Source organism: Lissotriton helveticus, chromosome 3_1, assembly GCF_964261635.1.
Source record: "Lissotriton helveticus chromosome 3_1, aLisHel1.1, whole genome shotgun sequence".
Classification (NCBI taxonomy): domain Eukaryota; kingdom Metazoa; phylum Chordata; class Amphibia; order Caudata; family Salamandridae; genus Lissotriton; species Lissotriton helveticus.
This window is the reverse complement of record NC_136061.1, coordinates 120,501,415-120,523,708: the sequence shown is the minus strand read 5'-3', so window position 1 is coordinate 120,523,708 and position 22,294 is coordinate 120,501,415. Positions and strand designations below refer to the sequence as shown.

Genomic DNA, 22,294 nt, shown 5'->3' with positions numbered 1-22,294 from the left:
TGTTTCTTTTTCTGGGGCCACCTTTATTGGTCTTGTATTGACCACTGCGTCTTTTATGCTCCGTGCTTTTTTAAATGAGAATAGGGGTTTCTCCCATCTCAGATTGCCTGTATTTAGAATATTCCAGTGTTTTTTTATTATTCTGGAGACATCATTGGATATGGTGTTGTAAGTAGTAACACATGTCAAGGGGATTTCTTCCACTGTTTTGTTTGTATGTTCCAATAAAGCTGCACGCGGTTGATTCCGCGCTCGCTTTTGGCTTTTTTGAAGAATTCTGTTCGGATATCCCCGGTTACGCAATTTTTTAGTGAGATCCTGGGCTTGTTTCTTATAGTCTCCCAACTCACTGCAATTTCTGCGGACCCTTAGGTATTGCCCATAGGGTAAATTCTCACGTAAGGGTCTGGGGTGGAAGCTTTCAAATCGCAGTAGATTGTTTTTGGAGGTTGGCTTGTAGTGGGTGACAGTTGTCAGTTTTCCTTCCTTTTTTGTGATTGTTACATCTAAAAAAAACAATGTATCTGGGTTTTTTTCATAGGTGAACCTTAGGTGGTCATCACAGGTGTTGATCCAGTTGAAGAAGGAGGTTAGGGACTCCTCGGTGCCTTTCCATATGGTCAGCACATCATCGATGTACCTACGCCATAATAGGATATTGGAGCTGTAGGGGTTGGTATCACTGGGGATATATTTTTCCTCGAAATCATATACGTATAATCCCGCAATGCTCGGCGCAAAAGAGCTGCCCATGGATGTGCCCCCCATCTGTAGAAATATCTGGTCTTCGAACTCAAAATAATTCCTTTTGAGTGCCAGTCTGGCACATTCCAAGATGAATTGTCTGGGGGTTCTGGATGTCCACTCTTCCTTTTCTAGCGCTCGTCCTAATACATCCAATGTGGCATCCTGGGGGATGCTGGTGTACAGGCTCTCAATGTCAAAACTCACCAGGATTGTGTCATTGTCCACGGTGAGTTGGTCCAGGATTTGTAATAGACTGTTGGTGTGTTGGAGGTACGTGCTGGTTTTTTGCACCATAGCCTTGAAGAACACATCGCAAAATTGCGAAAGTGGTTCCAGAACCGACCCTAGTCCAGAGACGATAGGCCTCCCAGGGGGTGGTGTCTTGTTTTTATGTATTTTGGGGAGTGTATAGAAGTAGGGGGAGAATAATAAAAAAACACTGGAATATTCTAAATACAGGCAATCTGAGATGGGAGAAAACCCTATTCTCATTTAAAAAAGCACGGAGCATAAAAGACGCAGTAGTCAATACAAGACCAATAAAGGTGGCCCCAGAAAAAGAAACACAAACCAACCTATGGGGTTTACCAAAGGTGACAGGCCACTATAAATGTGGTAGTTACAGCGTTTGCCCGTACACCAAGAATACCAAAACATTACAGTTGGAACCAAATAAGATCTGGACAATCAGAGGGCAGACAAACTGCAATAGTGAAAATGTCATCTACAGACTCACATGCCCGTGTGACCTACATTACGTAGGAATGACGAGTAGGAAGATCAAGTTACGGATTGGAGAGCATAGAAGCACTATCAGATGCAAAAAGGCTAATACCAGACTCACCGAGCATTTTATGTCCGCAGGTCACACACCAGATGACCTTTTAATGGACAATTATTGAACAAGTCAAACCAGGAGCCAACCTGACTCAACGATTATTCGAAAAAGAACAGAGGTGGGTTTATAGACTCTCCACCCACAAGTCAGGCTTGAATGATAATATCCCGTGGAACAGTGTAATGACTTAAGACCGGTCTCCATCAGCCATATGTACAGTAAAACTAAGCAGCTATCCTCAACTGCCAATTGCGCTATCCATTGATTACTCAACAAATATTGTGCAACTAATCCCTGTAGTTGTCAATCCTGATTCTGTCCTCTGTCCTAGTAAATTCCCACCAATATTGAGAACTCGCATGGTAGGCCTCGATACCATTTTAAACAACCAGCGCAATCTCCATGGCAATGTAAACAATCCTCGAACTGGCTTCCGGGGACGGAGTACACCGCCTACCTTTCACTTCCAAATGATTTGATTGGCCTGTAACAACTCACGTGGTGAGACCACGTGACGAGGCCACGCCCAACCAGGAAACGCTACGGGTTTACTTTACCGGCAACCACGGATAACCCGGGCATTCCTCGGGGCACCTCCAGCCGGAACCAAGTAGGTTTTCCGCCTGATGATCAGAAGCTGCAAGTAAGTACCATTGGGCTGACCTGAATGCGGGAACGATTTACTACACGATCCCGCAGGCTATACCTAATCGCCCGAACCGATCAGCCAGTAAGCTCACACATGGCATCTGTTCTCTATCATTTTTCAGGAGACGGACTCTTGCCGTCTTGGAAACGCTGGTGCCCATGAAGCGGTAGTGCCGCAACGAAGCGTAAGCTAAAAGCTAAAAACAAGTCGCGATTCACGATAGCGACGCCACGACTGCTCACAACCTTTGCAGCCGTCCACTTCGCAGCACCATTAAGATCACTCTCCCATAGTACGCCCCCTTTTTTCACATTATGTTCCCAGACGCCAATACCAGTCCGACACCTCATCTTTTGGCGCTGGTTCTCTATTGAAAGGCACAGTCCGGTAACAACACTGAATCACTGTTGCGTGACCGCAATAGATGGATCCTATTGTTTGATTCTAAACGCTGGCATGACCCCATCTATTGATTTGAATGGGGTAAAGACTAGTAATATATGTGTTAAATGTAGTACATGTGTATTGTCTACCCCGGTATGTGACCCCTTCCTGTCTTTTGTTTTCCTGTTTCTTTACAGGTTTTTTTCTTAAAAAGAAAAACGCACTATTTTACACGAGTTCGCAATTTGTGAACTCTAACTTGGACTAGGGCAGGACGCACCTTAGCGTGTGCGGACCACCCAGTTCAATATAACACGGTCCTGACGAAAACCAATGAATATATACAATGGTTGAAACATGTAGATCTTTTAACTAATAGCGTTGTAAATATCACATCTCACATAGCACACTTTGCTATTTTTAAACACTACTTTTGACACCAAAGCCTACCTAATTAGGCACAGGTGCCACACATTTTTAACAAGGGTTCAAGCACTCAAGAATAAATACTTGCAGTGAGTAGTTTTGGCCCTTTTTAAACTCACTTTTTTTGATCGTTATGCACACATAAAAGAAAATACTAACCAGCTCCACTGTAGTCAGGTGTCGCAGCACACCCTGTAGGCACTCGGCCTATGGGGTGGGACCCCGATGAAGAAGCATGTCACCAACTAGGTTGGTGAGTGAGGGGTCTTCTATAAGGATATGCATTATCCGCTAATAGGTTGGGCATATTGTGCTGACTAGAGCACTTAAGCCTATGTCCAGGGAATAATCTCTCTGCCCACGAGGGGATACTCCTCTTTTGTTTTTGCAATTAATCTCGGGGACCAGGAGTTCCCACCTCACATAAGTATTTGTAAATTTCCCTCACTCTCTCTTTTGTTATTTAAGATAAAGAGCAGTAGCACAAGTTACTTACCTTCGGTAACGATATATCTGTAAGAAACAGTAGTTAGTATTAGATTCCTTACCTTAGAATATCCCCAGGCGACAGACTGGATCCGGAAACCTTTGCGTAGCAGTACCCTTGCGCGTCGGTAGGCGTCGTCTGCGGCTCCGCGTCCGTCGTCGGCACCGGGATGACGTCGCCGGAGTACTTAGACGCTGCCCTCGCGCGCTGACGTCAATTCTTATACACAGCTTTTCCGCGCCAGAAACGCAGAGCCATGATAAAAACCAACACTGGTGCCATGAAACTAGGGCCCTGAAAGTGGATGACCTTAACCCTAGATATCGGTTTGCAGAAAGGGGAGGACGGGTGGGGCGGTAAGGAATCTAATACTAACTACTGTTTCTTACAGATATATCGTTACCGAAGGTAAGTAACTTGTGCATCTGAAAGAAACAGGTTAGTATTAGATTCCTTACCTTAGAATAGATACCCCAGCAATACCAACCCCAGTGGTGGGTATGCAAACCAATAATCACACCAGAAAGTCCTGGAGGACGGAAAGGCCAAAGAAGCCATCCCTCCGGACTTGGCTGTCCAGGCAGTAGTATCTTGCGAACGTGTGCAGCGAGGCCCACGTAGCTGCCTGACAGATGTCCTGCAAAGGGACTCCCCGGCCCAGGGCAGTAGTAGCCGCAGTGGCCTGAGTGGAATGGGCCCTCAGCCCAACAGGAGGCTCCTTCTTAACCAGAGAATAGCATGCCTTGATGCCCAAGACGACCCACCGAGAGATGGTCCGTTTGTGCACCGCCCGTCCCTTCTTAGCGCCGCACCTAACCAACAAAGAGTTGGTCATCCACCCGGAACTGGCGTGTGTGCGATCCAGATAGTATGAGAGCGCACGTTTTGGGTCCAGACGGTGGAGCTGCTCTTCCTCTTTAGAGGGATGCGGAGGCGGAATGAAGGTGGGCAAGGTGATGGACTGCCCGATGTGGAAGGCTGTGACCACCTTGGGCAGGAAAGAGGTTCTTGTCCGCAACACAACCTTGTCCGGATGGACAGAAAGGAAAGGAGGCTTGGAGGAAAGAGCCTGGAGCTCACTCACTCTCCTGGCAGAGGTGATGGCAACCAGGAAAGCAGTCTTAAGGGTAAGAAGACGGAGAGGACAGTTATGAAGCGGCTCAAAAGGAGCGCACATCAGGTAAGTCAGAACCAGATTCAAGTCCCACTGGGGAATCACGAAAGGAACATGGGGAAACATATGAGTGATGCCCTTCAAGAACCTATTTACAATCGGGGACTTAAACAAAGAAGGCTGATCAGGTAGCCTTAAGAAGGCTGAAAGGGCAGAAAGATAGCCCTTGATAGTGCCCAGAGCAGAGCCCTGCTGGGCAAGAGAAAGAAGGAAGAGGAGAACCTCAGAAAGGGGGGCAGAGAGTGGATCCACAGCCTTTGCTGTGCACCATGCCACAAATCTGTTCCACCTGCAGGCGTATACCGACTTTGTGGAGGGACGCCTGGATGCCAGAATCACATTACAAACTTCAGGAGGCAAGTCAAATGGCCTCAACTGTCGCCGCTCAATCTCCAAGCATGGAGGTGGATATTGGACAGGTTCGGGTGGAGGACTGTCCCCTGCTGCTGCGACAGAAGGTCCTCCTGAAGAGGCAGACGAATCGGGGGATCGACTGACATGCTGAGTAGCTCCGGATACCAGTACCTTCGTGCCCAGTCCGGAGCCACAAGGATGACTTGGGCACGGTCGCGCTTGATCTTCTTCAGCACTCTGGGCAGAAGTGGTATAGGCGGAAAGGCGTATAACAGACCGCAACGCCACTCGCAACGAAAAGCGTCTCCGAGCGAGTGCCGCCTTGGAAATTCCAACGCGAAGAACTGATGACATTGCGCGTTCTCTTCGGTGGCAAATAGATCTAACCAAGGCTCTCCCCACTGCAGAAAGAGGCCTTGCGCCACGTCCGAGTTCAGACGCCATTCGTGATCCATCATGCACCGTCGGCTGAGTTCATCCGCCCTGGCGTTCAGAGAACCTGCCAGGTGTTGAACCACCAGGGTCACGCCCTGATGTTCCAGCCACTGCCAGAGGCGCAGAGCCTCCTGGCAGAGGGTCCACGACCCCACCCCGCCTTGTTTGCTGCAGTACCACATGGCGGTGGTGTTGTCCATGAACACCTGCACTACACTACCCCGGACAGAGGGGAGGAATGCCTTCAGTGCAAGACGAATCGCCCGCAGGTCCAGAAGGTTGCTATGGAGCCGGGACTCCGCCGGAGACCAGAGGCCTCTGATCTCCGCCTCTCCCATGTGGCCCCCCCAGCTCTGGAGGGACGCGTCCATCACAACTACGTGCTCCAGTTGGGGTAGGGAGAGGGATCTGCCGCTGGCCCAATCGCGGTCCGTGAGCCACCACTGCAACTGTCTTGCAGTGCCCTCCGAGATCAAGACATGATCGGACAAGTTGCCCTGATGCTGGGCCCACTGAAACTTCAGGTCCTACTGCAGAGCCCGTATCCGCCACCAGGCGTGATGCACCAAAAGGATGCAGGAGGCCATCAGCCTCAGAAGCAGCAGCGTCAACCTGACTGAGACTCGGGATTACGGCTGAAAGATCGGAACCAGAGCCTGAATATCCTGAACCCGCTGTTCGGGAAGATAAACCCGAAACTGCGCCAGTCTAGAACCGCTCCGATGAAGAGGAGCTTCTGAGAGGGGCACAGGTGTGACTTCGGCCCATGCAGGTGCAGGAGGTCGGCCGTAGTCTGGAGGTGGCTGACGACTGTCTGGGGCAAGCTCGCCTTCAACAACCAGTCGTCGAGGTAGGGGAAGACTGAAACTCCTAATCTACACAGATGAGCAGCGACCACCGCCATCACCTTCGTGAACACCCATGGGGCGCTTGTAAGGCCGAAGGGGAGCACGGTAAACTGAAAGTGCTCGTGGCCTACCGTGAACCGCAGGTAGCGCCGGTGGGCTGGCAGGACGGGGACGTGGAAATAAGCGTCCTGCAAGTCCAACGCTACCATCCAGTCTCCCGGGTCCAGGGCAGCTAAGACCTGAGCCAGTGTCAGCATCTTGAACTTCTCCTTCCGGAGGAAGCCGTTGACGTTCCGCAGGTCTAAGATAGGGCGTAGGCCCCCTTTGCCCTTCTTGGGTATCAGAAAGTAGCGGGAGTAACAACCACACCCTACTTCGGCCCAGGAACGCGCCCCATGGCCCCCTTGGCCAAGAGGGCCGCAACTTCCTCTTGTAGAAGTTTCAAATGATCCCCCGACACACGGTGGTACTGTGGTGGCATGGATGGAGGGGTCGCCTCGAAGGGGAGGGAGTAGCCCCTTCGGACGATTTGCAGCACCCACGTGTCCGATGTGACAGTGCGCCAGTGGAGGTGGTGATGGCGAACCCTGCCCCCCACAGGCGTCACATGGGCCTGAAAGCTCGGACTAGGAATGTTTTGAGGCGGATGCTGCAGGGGTAGGTGTGGACTGGCCTCGCCGTTGTCCCCGACCACCGCCACGGGGGTTTCCACGTCCGCCACCACGCTGGATGTTAGTCTACGGCCCGTGGCTGGCAGGACGTGTGGGGGCGCCCCTTCCTTGGCCACAAAGGGAGCGAAAGGCAGCAGTTTGCTGGCGCGGGGCCGAGAGGCCCAAGGACTTGGCCGTAGCCCTGGAGTCCTTAAAGCGGTCAAGCGCACTGTCTGCCTTGTCGCCAAAGAGGCGACGGCCATCAAACGGCATGTCCATAAGGGTGTTCTGGACATCGGCCGAAAAGTTGGCGGACCTCAGCCAGGCGTGGCGACGAACCGCCACTGTCGTTGCCATTGCTCTGCCTAGCGAGTCCGTGGTATCCAGCCCACACCGGATGGAATACCGTGCCGCATCTCGACCCTCCACAAGGGCTTGGGTGAGTTTAGTCCGGACCTCCTCCGGACATTGTGGCAGCACGTCCGCGACCGTGTCCCACAAAGAGTGGGTGTAACGGCCCAAGAGGCACGCTGTGTTGACTGACCGCAACCTCAAACTAATGGAGAACATTGTTTTACCATACTGTTCATACCTCTTGGATTCCTGATCGGTGGGAGCCGTCGGGAATGCGGCCTGGGAGTTGGAGGCCTGGATGACCAGGCTCTCGGGGTCGGGTGGGTCGACAGGAAGCAACGGTCGCCCGGAGCCGGGCGGTGGCGCCTGGCCACGTTCCTATCCACAGGCAGACCTGTAGCGGACTTGGACCAAGTGCCCAGAAGAATGTCCGACTAGGCCTCATTAAACGGTAGCAGAGGCTCAGCTGAGCTTGCCTGCGGTTTAAGGACCTCAGTGAGGAGGTTAGTCCTCACGGCCGCAACGGGGAGCACAAGAGGCAGCCCCCTTCTCTGTAGCCACGGTAGGAGGTGAGACAAAACCAGTGCCCAGCGAAGTGTCCAGACCACTGGCCTCCCCTAGCTCACCTGCCTAGTCCTGAGTAGACTGACACTCACGTGCCAGAGGGTCCTCAGACCCCTCCCAATCCGCCTCACCACCCATCTCCTGATATTCAGGGTCAAAGGATGGGGCCGGGTAATAGAAGTAAAAATCTCCCATCGGCGTTGAGAGCGGCATCGAGCGGAGCCGCTCCGGCGCCGGACCCGAATCGAGGACGACGTCGTCGGTGAGGTAGTAAGGTCGACCGGCGACGACCCGGATCCGGATCCAGTGAGGCCCTGCGGCGTCGGGACCGAAGTCGCTGACGGCGCCGGGCCTGAAGCACCCGGCAGCGCCGGGGCCGAAGCACCAGGCCCGCGTGGGGACCCAGTCGGGGCCGCTTGGCCCGAAGGTGCAGCGGAACCTGACGGAGGAGTGAGCGACCTCATGGCCACGAGGAAGGCCTCGATCTCTCCGGCCGCGACGCCTGCGGCTCCGGTGGAGCCGCGGGGGCGGTGTCACGTCGTGCGAGCGTCGGGGGGAGTCAGAAGAGCGATGTCATCTCTTCGACTTCTTGTGCCTCTTACCTGAGGACTTCGAGCCCGTAGACTGGTGACGACTCCCGGAGCTGTGGTGGCTCCGGCCCCGCGACTGGTCCCTCAACCTCCTTCCGGACCGGGACCTCGAGTGGCGCGGGGCCGACTGCCAGAGCTCGAGTCGCTTGCGGGACCGCTCCCGTCTAGCTTTGGACGTCAGGGCCCGGCAGTCGGAGCAGGTCTTGTCGTCGTGGTCGGGGCCCAGACAGTGAAGACACCGGCGATGGGGGTCGGTAACCGACATCATGCGGTTGCAATCGACGCAGGGTTTGAACACGGGCACCCCTACCGGCACCGTCGGAGTCGAAAGACTTCGAAAAAGGAACGAAAAAGTTAGTCAAAAATTGACTATGGGTACCACTTTTTCCGGATCTGCGCTTGCTGGTGCGTAAAAAAGAAGAACTGACGTCAGCGCGCAGAGGCAGAGCCACAGACTACGCCGACCGACGTGCAAGGGTACTGCTACACAAAAGTTTCCGGATCCAGTCTGAGTAGAGTGCAGTGGCGTGGTGCAGAGTAACTTGGTGTAGAGTAGAGTGGTGTATAAAGCAATGGTGCAGAGTGTAGAATGTCATAGCATGAAGCAGCATAGAGTGCAGTGAAGTAGAGTGGTGTAGAGTAGTTGGGGAAGATGCAGTGGCATAGAGTGCATTAGTTTTGGGTAAAGTGGTGTAAAGTGCCCTGGCAAAGAATGCCGTTGAGTATAGTGACATAGAGCGCCCTGTGTAGAGTAGAATGGTGCAAAGTCGAGTGGAACAGCCTAAAGTGCAGTGGTTTAGAGTGGAGAAGAGTGGCGTAGAGTGAACTGACAGAGTAAAGCGGCAAAGAGTAGAGTGAAGTGGAGTAGTACAGGGCAGCGTGGAGTGGTGCAGGGTAGAATGTCATGGCAGAGTAGAGGTGTAGAGTGCACGGTCGTGGAGTGGTACAGGGTAGAGTGCATTGGCATAGAGTGCAGTGACATATAGTGCAGCATTACAGAGTACAGTGGCACAGAGTGGAGTGGCCTAAACTGGAGTTCTGTAGTGTGCAGTGGTGAAGAATGCAGTGGTGTAGAGTGGGGTAAAGTACATTGACGTAGAGTAGAGGCGTAGAGTGCAGTGGAGTAGAGTGCATTGGCATAGTATGCATTGACGTAGAGTACAGTGGCACAGAGTAGAGTGGAAAAGAGTGCAGTGTGGCAGATTTGAGTGTAGGGAGTGCAAAGGTGTTAAATGGTGCAGAGTAGAGTAGCTTAGAGATTAGTGGCATAGTGTACAATGGTGCACAGTACAATAGAGAAGCCCAGAGTACAGTGACGTAGAGTGCAATGGTGTAGAGTCGTATAGTGTGCAGTAGCTTACAGTTTCGTAGACTATAGTGGCATTGAGCACAGTAGTGTAGAGTAGTTGGGATAGAGTGCATTGGTGTAAAGAGATGTAGAGTGCATTGGCAGGGAGTGCCGTGGTTGGTGCAGAGTGCAGTGGAGCAGCCTAGAGTGCAGTGGTGTAGAATGGAGTGGTACAGAGTAGAGTTTCCGAGTATATAGTGGTGTAGAGTGGTACAGAGTAGTGTGGCATAGAGAGCAGTGACAGAGTACAGTGGTGCAGAGTAGAATAGAGTAGAGTGCAGTGCCGTAGAGAACAATGGTGTAGAGTGGCTTAAAATGTAGTGGTGCAGAGTAGATTGGAACAGAGAAGAATTTTTCAGAGTTGAGTGCAGTGGCATAAAATGCATGCAGAGTATATTACAGTGGTTTCAAGTGAATTGGTATAGAATGCAGTGCATAGTGCGTATTGGCTTAGAGGGCAGTGCGTAGAGTGGAGTGGTGCAGAGTAAGTGCAGTGGCGTAGAGTGGAGAGGTGTGGAGTGGCCTAGACTGGAGTATAGTGCAATGGTGTAGAGTAGAGTGGGATAGAGTAATGTAGAGAGTAGAGTAGAGGTGTGGAATGAACTGGAGTGGAGTGCTGCAGAGTAGTGTGGAGTGCTGCAGAGTAGAGTGGCATAGTGGCACCTGGACGCCTGAGGGCAGCTGTAGCGATTAACAAATTCCATTTTCATTTCATTTCATTTTATAGTGTAGAGAGGTACAGAGTGTGGCACACTGCCATTACAAACAACACATCTTCAATTGAAATGGCCATTATATTTGGACGGACATACAGTTTTACTGCTAAATGTATACAGTGCACAAAAAATGTGTGGGCATATCACCTAGTGTACTGATGTTCTTTATTGTATTAAAATATTTGTTTCTACTACACTTTAGAATTACCAAAAAATTTGCTTCATTTATGCTTCCCAAATTCTGATATATTCAGAAATATCTGCACAGTTCATTTACATACATTTACTGTTTGTTGTGTGCGAGAAAAAAATAACATCCTACAGCGTTCTGTCCAGCACAAGCCCAGAAGGCGCCATGATTATCACAGAAGTCCTCTCACTTTGAAGTCAGAGAAAGAAAAGTAAACACCAAGCGCCCTTGGAAGACAGCACCCAACATTTGACCTCTGTCTTTGAATGCGCAGCAAAGGTGACAAGATAAGAATGAGATGTAAAGATGTAAAGGTCTGTTTACAGAAATCGAGCACTGGTGGAAGGATACAGTAAAGAGGGTATGGGCTACGGAAGGGACAAACTCAAGCTGGACAGCCCAAAAGAAATAAAGCCAGCAAATAGAAAGCAAGTAAATGTGAGTTACAAAACACAAAGCACAAAACACAAAGCCAATGGTAAGGAATGGGTGCAATGTATTCCAGTGAAGCTTTCTGAATGTCCCCAAGATGTTGTTACCAAACCATCCAGTTGCACTATCTGGCAGTCTTCAACCGAAAAAAACACACAGAATATCCTTGGCAACAACAGCAGCTTTTAAAATGTTAAAGTGCAATATCTAAAAAGTGAGTGATGTCTTACCTGAAGGGAATCTTAATTCCAACCTTTATTAAAATCCGTTCAAATTCATGTTTATAAATTGCTCTGAATGCTTAAATGCCTTCCCAAGTAAAATACCATGGCCCTGATATTCATATTAACAAATGCATCATATTTTTCTATAGAAACATCTCCACATCCACTCGTATTTTTCAAGCCAATGCACCATCTGTTGAAAACATATAGGAAACTGGGATTTTTTCCCCACACACTTCATGCATGGTATTTGATGCAACTTTGACTGAAGTGCACTGGGTTCCTGCTAACCCAGTGCCAGTGTTCTTTCCACAAGAAAATGTACAATTGTTTCCCCCAAGTGGCAATACCTTTAGCACCCTCTAAGTCCCTAGTACATTGTACCTCAGATACCTGCGACCTGAGGTACTGAAGAGGGTCCCCTAAGGGCTACAGCACAAATTGTGCCACCCAAAGGGACCCCTCACCAAACACTGCAGGCTGCATGATTTGGTGCAAAAAAAAAAAGAAAACACGACACATCACACATACTTGTGTGCCATGTCCCCTAACACTGTGTGTAATATTTGTGAGATACAGCAGACCTAACAGCCCCAAAGCACACTGCTTAATACTAGATGTAAGTGCATACCTGCATGAGTAGATATGCCCCTGTGCTGATTAGTACCATTACTGCCAGCGCAAGTGACAGGGAAGCCATTTTAAGACATGTACTGGGCACTGGTGACGAGTTGCCCAGCTGCATGATGGCTTCACTGAAGATAGGGACGTTTGGCATCAAACATCCCATATTGATAAACCCAAAGTGATTCATGTGTTAGATTTATTAATGCATGCACCCTGAAAATCTACCAGCCTCTAGTGTGTTCGCTGACTGGTCTCTGCCAGCCTGCCACCTGAGACAAAGTTCTGACCACCTAGGTGAGGCCTTTTGCTCTCAGGAGGTCAAGAACAAAAGCCTGCTCAGGAATAGGGTGTTACAGCCCCCCCCTCCCCCCACAGGATGACCTGCTGATTAGCCTTCCTAGGCCGCAAGCTTCAAAGAAGTTGCTGCTTTTGAAATGTGAATCTGGTACAGGAGAGGAAGCTGACCCCCCTTTGGCTAGGTTCCCTTTGGCATCTGGACAGATGGGGAAATGCGCTAGTCAGGGAGGCCTGCCACCCCCAGGCTTGTACCACCCCTAAGGTGGTCTAATCTGAAGGGGAGAAGACTTTTCAGAAGTAGCCATCTTTGGGACATGGTTATGCCAATTCCCACAGGAAGTGGTCATATAGGGGGGTGTAGTGACCCCAAGGTTCAGCAGCCCATTGGCTACTACCCTACACTCCCCTAACATGCCTAAATTGAATATTTCGGGCAGTCCCATCAAACCAGAAAATCAGATCCTACTGACTTGAACGAAGATGACGATCGTGAAGAGTCATACTTGCAAAAACAGAAGAACCAGCAACTATCTCAGCACCAACCCTGCCAGCCTGCCTGCTGATTTCAAGAACTGCGCCAAAAGCCTACTTGTTCTGTAGCTGCTGAGTCCCTAAAGCCAGGGAGACCTGCCAGCACTTCACCCAGGTATCAAAAACTCCTGAGAAGTAGCAGACCTGTTTCCCTACATCCTGCAGGTGTCCCTTCGTACCCGAGCATTGTGAGACCTGAGCCCCCTATTGGTGCTGCCAGTCGAAGCCTGCAGGCTCTTTTTGCAAAGACTGATCTCTACTGAGTAACACTGGGCACATGACAATGGTCTGCATCTGTGACCAGGCCACCCTAATGCCGCTGGTGGGTTTCTGCTGGTGCTGCTTTAGACCGTCCCCACCAGTCACTTTAACTCCTGAAGACTGGTCCTGTAAGTCGCTGTACTGTACCTGAATGCCGCACTTGCCTTTCCCTCCATAGGATATCATTTCAGCTTCTAAAAATCACACTAAGTGTCGAGTTTTTTAACTCTAAAGTATTTCTCTTTACGTACTTACCTGAACAAATTGATTCTGGTGCCTTAACATATATAAAGATAATTGTTATTTATATAAATTGGTGTGGATCTCCTTATAGAGTCGTGTGTAAAAGCAATAATATTATGAATTATCTTGCATTAGCCATAATAGTATTTTAGGAGTCTTACTCCTTGATTGCACTATAGACAGAGCCTGTTTTAGATGGAGCATGTACTAGATATTATGTTTTAATTTTATGAACTATTATTGCTGGAACAAGACACTTTATTGCATATTGCATAGCTTTGCTGAGAATATTTGTTATTTTATGCAGTTCAAACCAAATGTAATTTTTATATTAGAGTTGATAAAATACCGGGTGACCTCTACAAATATGAATCTGCAGTCTGGGCCCCCTATATCAATCGTCTGTTTAATGATCTGTCTGTAAGCTGCAAATTTCCTGATAGTTGGCGTGCAGCAGAAGTTGTCCCGATTTTCAAAAAGGGGAAAAGATCTGTCCCCGCGAATTATAGACCCATTAGTTTAATGGACATTCTGCAAAAACTTTACGCCAAACACTTACTATTTAGGATAAATGATTGGTTGGATGAGTCAGCTATACTTTCCAAATTTCAGGCGGGCTTTAGGTCTAAGACTAGCACTATAGACCAGATCTTTAGATTGTGCTGTCTGTATTGGAAGTATGTTCTGATCAGGAAAGGTCATTTGTACGTAGCTTTTATAGACTTGAGAGCGGCATTTGACCTTGTCCCTCGCAACTTGCTCTGGAGATCTTTAAACAAAGCTGGCCTGCCAGGAAGCCTTTTGGTCCACATTATAGAGCTACACAATAGAAATCACGCAAACATCAGATGGGGTCCGAATGGCGAACTGACGCGTGACATCCCGATTAAACGTGGTGTCCGTCAGGGATGCGTCTTGGCCCCCACCCTGTTTTCTATTTTTGTTAACGATGTTCCTGAATATCTTAACACCTGTAGCAATGATTCACCTCAGCTCAATGGAGAGAGAGTGCCTGCGTTGCTCTTCGCGGATGGTACCATCTTAATATCCCAAACTAAGAAGGGCCTCCAGGCACTCTTAAACTCCTTCAGTAGCTACTGTGTGACCAAAGGTTTAGAAATAAACGTTGATAAAACCAAATGCATGGCCTTGAATCCAAGTAGGCCGGACAGAGGGTACCTGACTTTGAATGGGGAAACCCTAGGTACTGTGGAGAATTTTACCTATTTAGGGGTAGTTCTCGATTCTAAGTTAACATGGAAGGGCCAAATCGAGAAAAGTAAGGTGTCATATGCTCATAACGCGAAACCAATAATTTGTAGATTGAATGCTAGCACAAGTAAAAGTGTAACACCTGTACTTGAACTTTTTAAATTTAAAATTCAATCTGCTGCCCTATATGGGGCTGAGATATGGGGACCTTGGGCCCGGGAGAGTTTCCAAGGCCTGGATAATAAATTTATGAGAACGATTACAAGGGTCCCAATTAGTACACCATTGCTTCCCCTTCAGCTCGATTTGAACTTTAAACGAATTGACCATTTAACTACTATACGACCGCTAATGTTCTGGATAAGGATTTGGTCCACGCCAGAACTGATAGACTATAGGAACGGTCTTCGAGAAGTAATGAACTTAGACTCTTTCAACTCCCTCCGGTGGTTCGGGCATATTAAAAAATGGCTCGTTACTCTGGGCTTGCATTCGTTTTGGGAGAACCCAGAAAATGTACCTCCCTTTGCTAAACCAATGGTAAAAAGAGCCTATTGGTGCTTTATGAATAATAGGCATGTTCATGAAAGCCGAATTGGTACTTTAACTCAGAACTTCTTATCCTTCAAAAGCGAACCTTGCTTTGAATCCTTTCTGGACGAAATAGAGCCCCCTGTTGCCAAGACTCTATTCTTGAAATTTAGGTATGGAAACCTCATGCTGAATTCCAACATAGAGCGTTGGTCAAAGAATAAACCTGATTCTGTGAGTAGCATAATTGAGAGATGTCCTATGTGTTCAGACTTGTGTAAGGAGAACGAGGTCCACATGTTGTTTATATGTAAAGCGTACCTGAATGCTCGCAAAAGATGGCTCAAACCCATGTGTGTTCTTTTGGGAACCAGATCGTGTTTAACAGCATATAGGATCCTAAAAACTAACACTGCTCAGCTTATTGTATTCAGCATTAGTAGGTTTCTCTACTGTGTGTATATTGCCCGAAAGAAACTGGGACAGATGCTCTAAGCTGGACTAATTTTAATTTTAAAAAGTGAATTTTGCTGCTAAACGGATGATATTTCAAATTGAGTGTTGACAATTAATTCTGCATTTTATTTGCTAGAAATCATTGTTTTAAATGAATTGATGCATGTTTACTGTTATGATTTTTGACTCAATTCATGTATATATGTGCATCTTTTATGGCCATTCGGCCGAAATAAAGAATAAATAAATAAATAAATAAATAAAATGTGACATAACACATCATGCATTGTTGATTATATAAGGTACTTTCCCTGCGTAAATTTGCACATACTATACTGTAGAGCATAAGTCGAGGATGTGAAATGCTTTTGATGTTGCGGTTTTAATTTTTGCCTGCTTATATGGTTGTGCCAAGCAAACCGAATAAAGCTTTTTTGAACTGAACTGAGTCGTGTGTATCTTTTATTGACTACTGTATTTGCAGATGTCTGGCACTCCTCTTTGATAAGCCTAAGGTTGTTCGACCACACTATCCCCTTGAAGAGCACCTAGGGATTTGCTAGAGCAAGCCCCTGTCCACTCACAAGGGAAGCACTTACAATGCATCAGGTGACAAAATTAGAGAATTAAAATTAGTGGCACAGATCAATTAAACATCCAAAATTTTAGATTTAAATGTAAGTAAACACTCCCTACTGCAGTACCATGCTCATTTCAAAGAATAGACTGGATGACAGGAATAACCTGCATCAATTAGTTGGGCACATAATAGGTTAAAGGTCTTTAAAATAGTTAGTTTTATACTTGCAAATACCTCTGATTCGAAGATTGGCTGTAAGGAGAGTCACGCAGAGACCTGGGGTGGAAACTAGAATAGTGCAAATGGGTGTTCCCATCAGTTATCTATCAGAAATAGGTAGTCGTTCATCTTGTTGCAATAAAGGGTGCCACCTAAACTGCCTTCTTTCAATAGCTATATTTTTGTAGACTTGCTGCACTAGTAGGTAACACCAGTCTGTTTATCCGATCCCCTTCTAGTACTGTAAACTGAAGACCTGATAGCATCCTATGGTCTGTTCACAAATGTGGGCTCTAAAGAAAAGAGTCAGACGAGCAAACAGCGTCTCAAACTGGTAATAGTCATGAATGTTACATGATTCCTAAGTCAAAAATGCGAAGAGCAGCAAACATTCCTTATACTTACTATACAATGACAGGAGTTTTACACCACTTTATCTCTGGTTCCTGGCTCTCACTAAGTGCCCTGTTTTTAGGATCTGAATACTTTATATAAAGGTGAATGTTTTGTTCCAGCATTCCACAGGCGAAAAAACATCTCCTTCAAAAATCTCAGTGTATTAGAGGACAAACTGTGGATGTGGAAGGAGTAGCGATCTTCAAAAAACAGCTGCTTCTCACAAACAAAACAAAATATCAAAACATTACAGAAATCAGTCCCTGAGCTAAAGGAAGACAAATTGCAACTGGAAAAAGATATTGATGGCACAGGTCATGTTGAGGAACCTGGCAGTGAGAAGGACAGAAGCATAAGAACCCTTAAAAATCACCTACAGTTACCATCATCTTTTTAAAGACGAGTTGCTGGTCTGCTGATGAGAAGAGTTCTCTAAACAGTGACGGTATGCATGGTCACCAATTAACCAGCTTCCTGTTACAATTTCAAAAACAAATCACAAGAGAAAAGAGAGCCAGTCATATATAGCAAGGCTGCCGCATTTTCGAAACCCCGCCCCAGAATCTCTTAGCATAACCAAGACAGTAGAGGCTTAATACAATTCTTAGCATAATTTACTAACTAGCCAAACATGTTGGGTCCACTGAGCAAAATACTGAGTAAAGAGTCTGAAAGTAAGATTTAAAAAGTGCTCTAGTCCTCACATACATTATCACTAGATCTAATTTATTTATCTATCATTAGGATCTCGAGAAAGGGAAAGAGTATTACCTTCTGTGCAGAGATCTCATTGGGTGACGATATTGAGGTACTAGTGTCAGGTGTAAATATTTAATATAAACATGATAGGAAGCAACTGTTAATAAAGATGGGGTATTGGCTGTAATACATGTCACTCTAATCTATGGAAATAACCAGACAAAATGTTTGTATGCCACTTCCGCTTGTAGTATTAAGGTGCTTATGCCAAATAAATAAATCTGTCACCAGCAAAACATTGGCATATGCTTACGTTAACATCAGATGATAAAGGTTTTAACATTAACAGACATCCCTGAAAGTGCATTACCCAGAAAATTGTGACCAAGCACACTTGGGAGATCTACATGCAACAGCAGCTTAGGAAGCAATTTTTACCTGATTGTTTTCAACTGAGACTCCACCTCGTCGGCATACATAGTCATTTTCATGCTCTTCTTCGGAGATGGTGTAGAAATCATTTTCAGTTCAAGATCATAATCCATCTCGTCAGAGTCAGAAGTGCTTGTGCTTGACCGCCGTGCCCGGCTGTTCTCGCGAGATTGCTTGAAAGCCTGCAGCTCATCATGGTATTCGACCACAACTCTATCGTCTTCATCCATGTCCTCGTCGTCGTCATCATCATCATCATCTTCCTCCTCCTCTTCTATTGGCTCCTCAGGAACCTTTACCAAGCCTAACTCAATAAAATAAGTTCATCATTTTACCCATTTTGAATAAAAGGTTTTCCCAAACAGTTGCATTGGAGTTGACTAAGGGTCAAAGCAAATAATTTCAGGCAGTACTTCGGGTATATAGTCCAATGTAAAGACATGCACAGAACCACATATGTCAATAGCATGCAAACATGCTAAATGCACCCTGAAAGGGCTTCCACACACTGCAATGCTGTCAATTAAACAGGTTTTAACATCGCTTCTAGAATTGAGCTAGTGCTTATTAAACAAGCATTGAGAAAGCCAACAGGGTGGGCTTATTTTCAGTGAAAGTGCTCTTTGTAGTATTGTGTATGTATATATATATATATATATATATATATATATATATATATATATATATATATATATATATATATATAGGTCTGGATGCACTAATAGCAAACATGGAGGCATCCATTTGCAGAACTACAATACCAAGATGCACATGTGCACAAACAGAGACTTACGGGCATATGCAGACAAGCACTAATTGGCTGGCTGCATAGATGGATTCATGCGAATTCACAACAGCACAGCTGTACTATCCTGTATGCTCCTATTCCCTGTATGTCAGAGCTTGATCTGGAAGGCTGAGAGTGAATGATGCAGCAATGGAAGCTAGGAGGTAGGGACAGTTGGAGAGAGAATGGAGCCCTAACTGCAACTACTTGCTGCTGTTGCTGGAACGAAAGGGTCAAACATTAAATAAAGAAGTTACCTCTTATTGAAATAGTTCCAGACTCATGTATGAAGACTTAGTCCCAAATCTACAACATTTTGGCAACAAGTTAAGGACCCGCGTGAAAATGCAGAAAGACTTTGGAGACTGTTGGGAACCTTTTCCGGCACAGGAAGCGACCTTTAAGGATGGTTGCTCTGTGATCATGGAGGACTAGTTGGGGGCCACCCATCCTGAAATCCACCAGAAAGTTGTATTAACTCGGGCTGTTGACAAGTTGGATTCCAGTGAAGAAGACTAGGAGCCAGCTGAGGGGAGTTATAAATTGAGGTGACATGTCACAGTGAATAGTCTAAAGTTTAAGGACAAGGCTAGGAAGACAGTGTTAGAAGGACAGCACTTTAGAGCTAGTGCTGTGGAGGCAGTAGGAAGTGGCAGGAAATCTGTTTCACAGTAAGCATAACCGACAGAGCTTGAGGCAGTAATACACTGAAGGGTGATATAAGGAGCAACATTGGTGAGTAAGAGGTATGATTTTTCAATTCGAATTAACTATCACACAAGCTAGTTCATGCCTTTGAATGGTCCCGTATCCATTCTGCATTTAGTACACACGTAGTGATCAAAGGAGAAGACGAGGCTCCCTCTGGCCCTGTTGTCTAGTGATGGACAGAAGTATTGTGACAATGCGCAGCACCATGTAAATGGGGGTCCTTCCTTTCTGGTGTGAATCACTTTGTGCTGGAAGAAGATGATATGGTGTTTGGGGGTACCACAGCACAATGTGATTGTGAGGAAACCTCACTAATGTCTTGGAATCCAGAACTAGGTCTTGTGAGAGGAGGTGCTGGCTATTTAGACTTTGACATCATGAAGAAGGGTAATAAGCAGGTGTCTGACTGAGACAGGCCTGGAGATGTTGAAAAAAAGTCTATACAAGGACTCCTTGTTAATTTAGAAAGAGTAGTAGGAATATACCCAGGATACTGAAGACAGAGATGTGTTTGAGAGCATACTCTGCCTGAAGAGATGGGAAACCAAAACATTACTTGCCTGACATTTGTCCAATTGCAATGTTTAAATATGACATTCAGCTAATCAAAAAGCAAGGTTATTTGGTATTCTCAACTGATGACCCTACAGCATCCTAGGTAGTTTCACAAATGGTAGGGTCTAAAGCAAACAACAGAACAAAGGATCAGCGCTGTGATGTAATATCTAGGACTGGTGTTCCTTTTGGGACACCAGATATTTGTCATGTAGATTCTGGGGAGGTAAGAGTACTAGAATAGGAGATGAGTGTGAAGCCTAACTAAGAAAAGACGGTGGCAACTGTACCTTCAGATAGGTCAGGGTGATATACCTTTCAACTGAAATACAGGTTTCTAACCAAGAATTTTATGAGGATATCATTACAGAATTGGCTGCAAATTTTACCTCAACCCAGACCCAGAGGAGGACCTGCGCAGAGTACTACGTTTACTGATAAGATATTTTGAGATCTACTCAATGGAGTTTAAGTAAAAATGACCAAGGAAGTTCTGTCAAGTAACTTCAATTTGACTAAAACCATCTTTTGAAAATTTTGGACACGTATTGTTTACTTATAGTAGGTTAAGTTTGAACTGCTGCTGTGTTCTAAACCACCCACTCCTTCGGAACAGGTATCATTGTGGGGCAGGACACCAGTTGCATCATTGGAACGGAACGTTCTTTGCGTATCATAAAGTGCTGCCATCTTGTATTGGGGTGGTTTTAATGGGAATCATTGTTTCTTATTCAAAAACTTGCATATTTTACACCTTCAGACAAACGTCTTACACTGATGAACTGTGTGGGCCCTCATAATTAATCTGAAATGCACACTTTAAGACAATGCTTTGTTTATGCTACTTATGGTAAGGTTGTTTCTTTTCTTTTAACAATCTTATGAAAACTTTGCACTATATCCTGTCACTTCTAATAAGTGTTGCTATCACCTGAATTATTATGCCTTCTATTATTGTTTGGACTCACTGTGGCACTGGAATCAAGCTGTACCCGTCTAATGAACCCATAAGAGTGGAAGCGGTCCTGGGTTGCTTGTATTCCGGTTCAGGGTGGATCTGGCCTGGCAGTTCGAGCTGGACTATTGAACTGTGTGGGCCCTCATAATAAATCTGAAATGCACACTTTAAGACAATGCTTTGTTTATGCTACTTATGGTAAGGTTTTTTCGTTTCTTTTAACAATCTCATGAACACTTTGCACTATATACTGTCACTTCTAATACGTGTTGCTACCACCTTCATATATTATGCCCCCTATTATTGTTTGGACTCACTGTGGCACTGGAATCAAGCTGTACCTGTCTAATGAACCCATAAGAGTGGAAGCGGTCCTCGGTTGCTTGTATTCCGGTTCAGGGTGGATCTAGCCTGGCAGTTCGAGCTGGACTATTGCCATGAGGAGCAGGATTAAGGATTATTTGCAGATCCAAACTGAAGTGGCACGTTGTGCAAAAAACATTGGATTAGGATGCGGCCTGAGCAATCGCCAGTAGCTGAAAATAATACAAGCATTGTTATGTTATGTTATATTTGTCTTGTAGCATTCCACGCATCACTTTGTTTTTTGATGCCCTAGGTGTGTTGGGTATGCCCAGATAGGAGTCTCTGGCTCACTATGCCACTGGAACCAAGCTATGCCTGGCTGGTCCTAGGTTGCTTGTGTTTCCATCTTGGCAGGGCCTAGCAGTTCAGACTGGACTGTCACCATGAGGAGCAGGATCAAGACCGATTTGTATATGGCTGGGACCAAACTGATGTGGCATGGTGGGCGAAAACAACAATGGATTGGGATGTGCCTCCAAGTCAGTGGCTGAAATGATTTCAAGCATTCCATCGATCAACTTGTGGTTTTTGCATTTGAAATTGTAAAGAGAGTAGAACTAAGTGATAGAGGCGCAAAAGTCGTGCTCTCAGAAAGAAAAAAAAAACAACAAAGCGGATTATTCTACTAATGCCAAAATAAGGAATACCCAGTCTACTTCTCACTGGCCTCGAGAAAAAAGAATTCTCATAAGTGACTTAAAAAAAAAACAATCGAAAACAACAATGGATTGGGAAGTGCTACAAATGTGGTAGTAGCAATCATCTCGCTAATGAGAAGTGGCATGCACGTACGCAGAAATGCTCAAGTGGTGGAGTAGTTAGAAATGTACATAAAGTTTTTCGGATAAAGAAAGGAAACTCAGTGAAGATGGTAGATCTGGACATTGCGTTTCAGTCAATCCCTTCAGATTTAAATATGTGTGTGTTGAATATAAACATGAATGTTTCGAGTGTGGATGTTAAGGGAAAGAGACCGATGAGTGAGATGTTGATTGGTGGTGTAGATATTTCCATTGTGGTGAA

The 22,294-nt window shown here is 46.3% G+C and overlaps 1 protein-coding gene across 1 annotated transcript in view; it reads right to left on the bottom strand.

The window, feature by feature from the left end:
* NCBP3 (nuclear cap binding subunit 3) overlaps positions 1 to 22,294 on the bottom strand; it is a 309,425-nt gene that overhangs the window by 62,636 nt on the left and 224,495 nt on the right. The window contains exon 10 of the mRNA XM_078679347.1: positions 17,901 to 18,198. Within this exon, the coding sequence (XP_078535473.1) occupies positions 17,901 to 18,198 (298 nt within the window). The remainder of the gene's footprint in view (positions 1 to 17,900; positions 18,199 to 22,294) is intronic.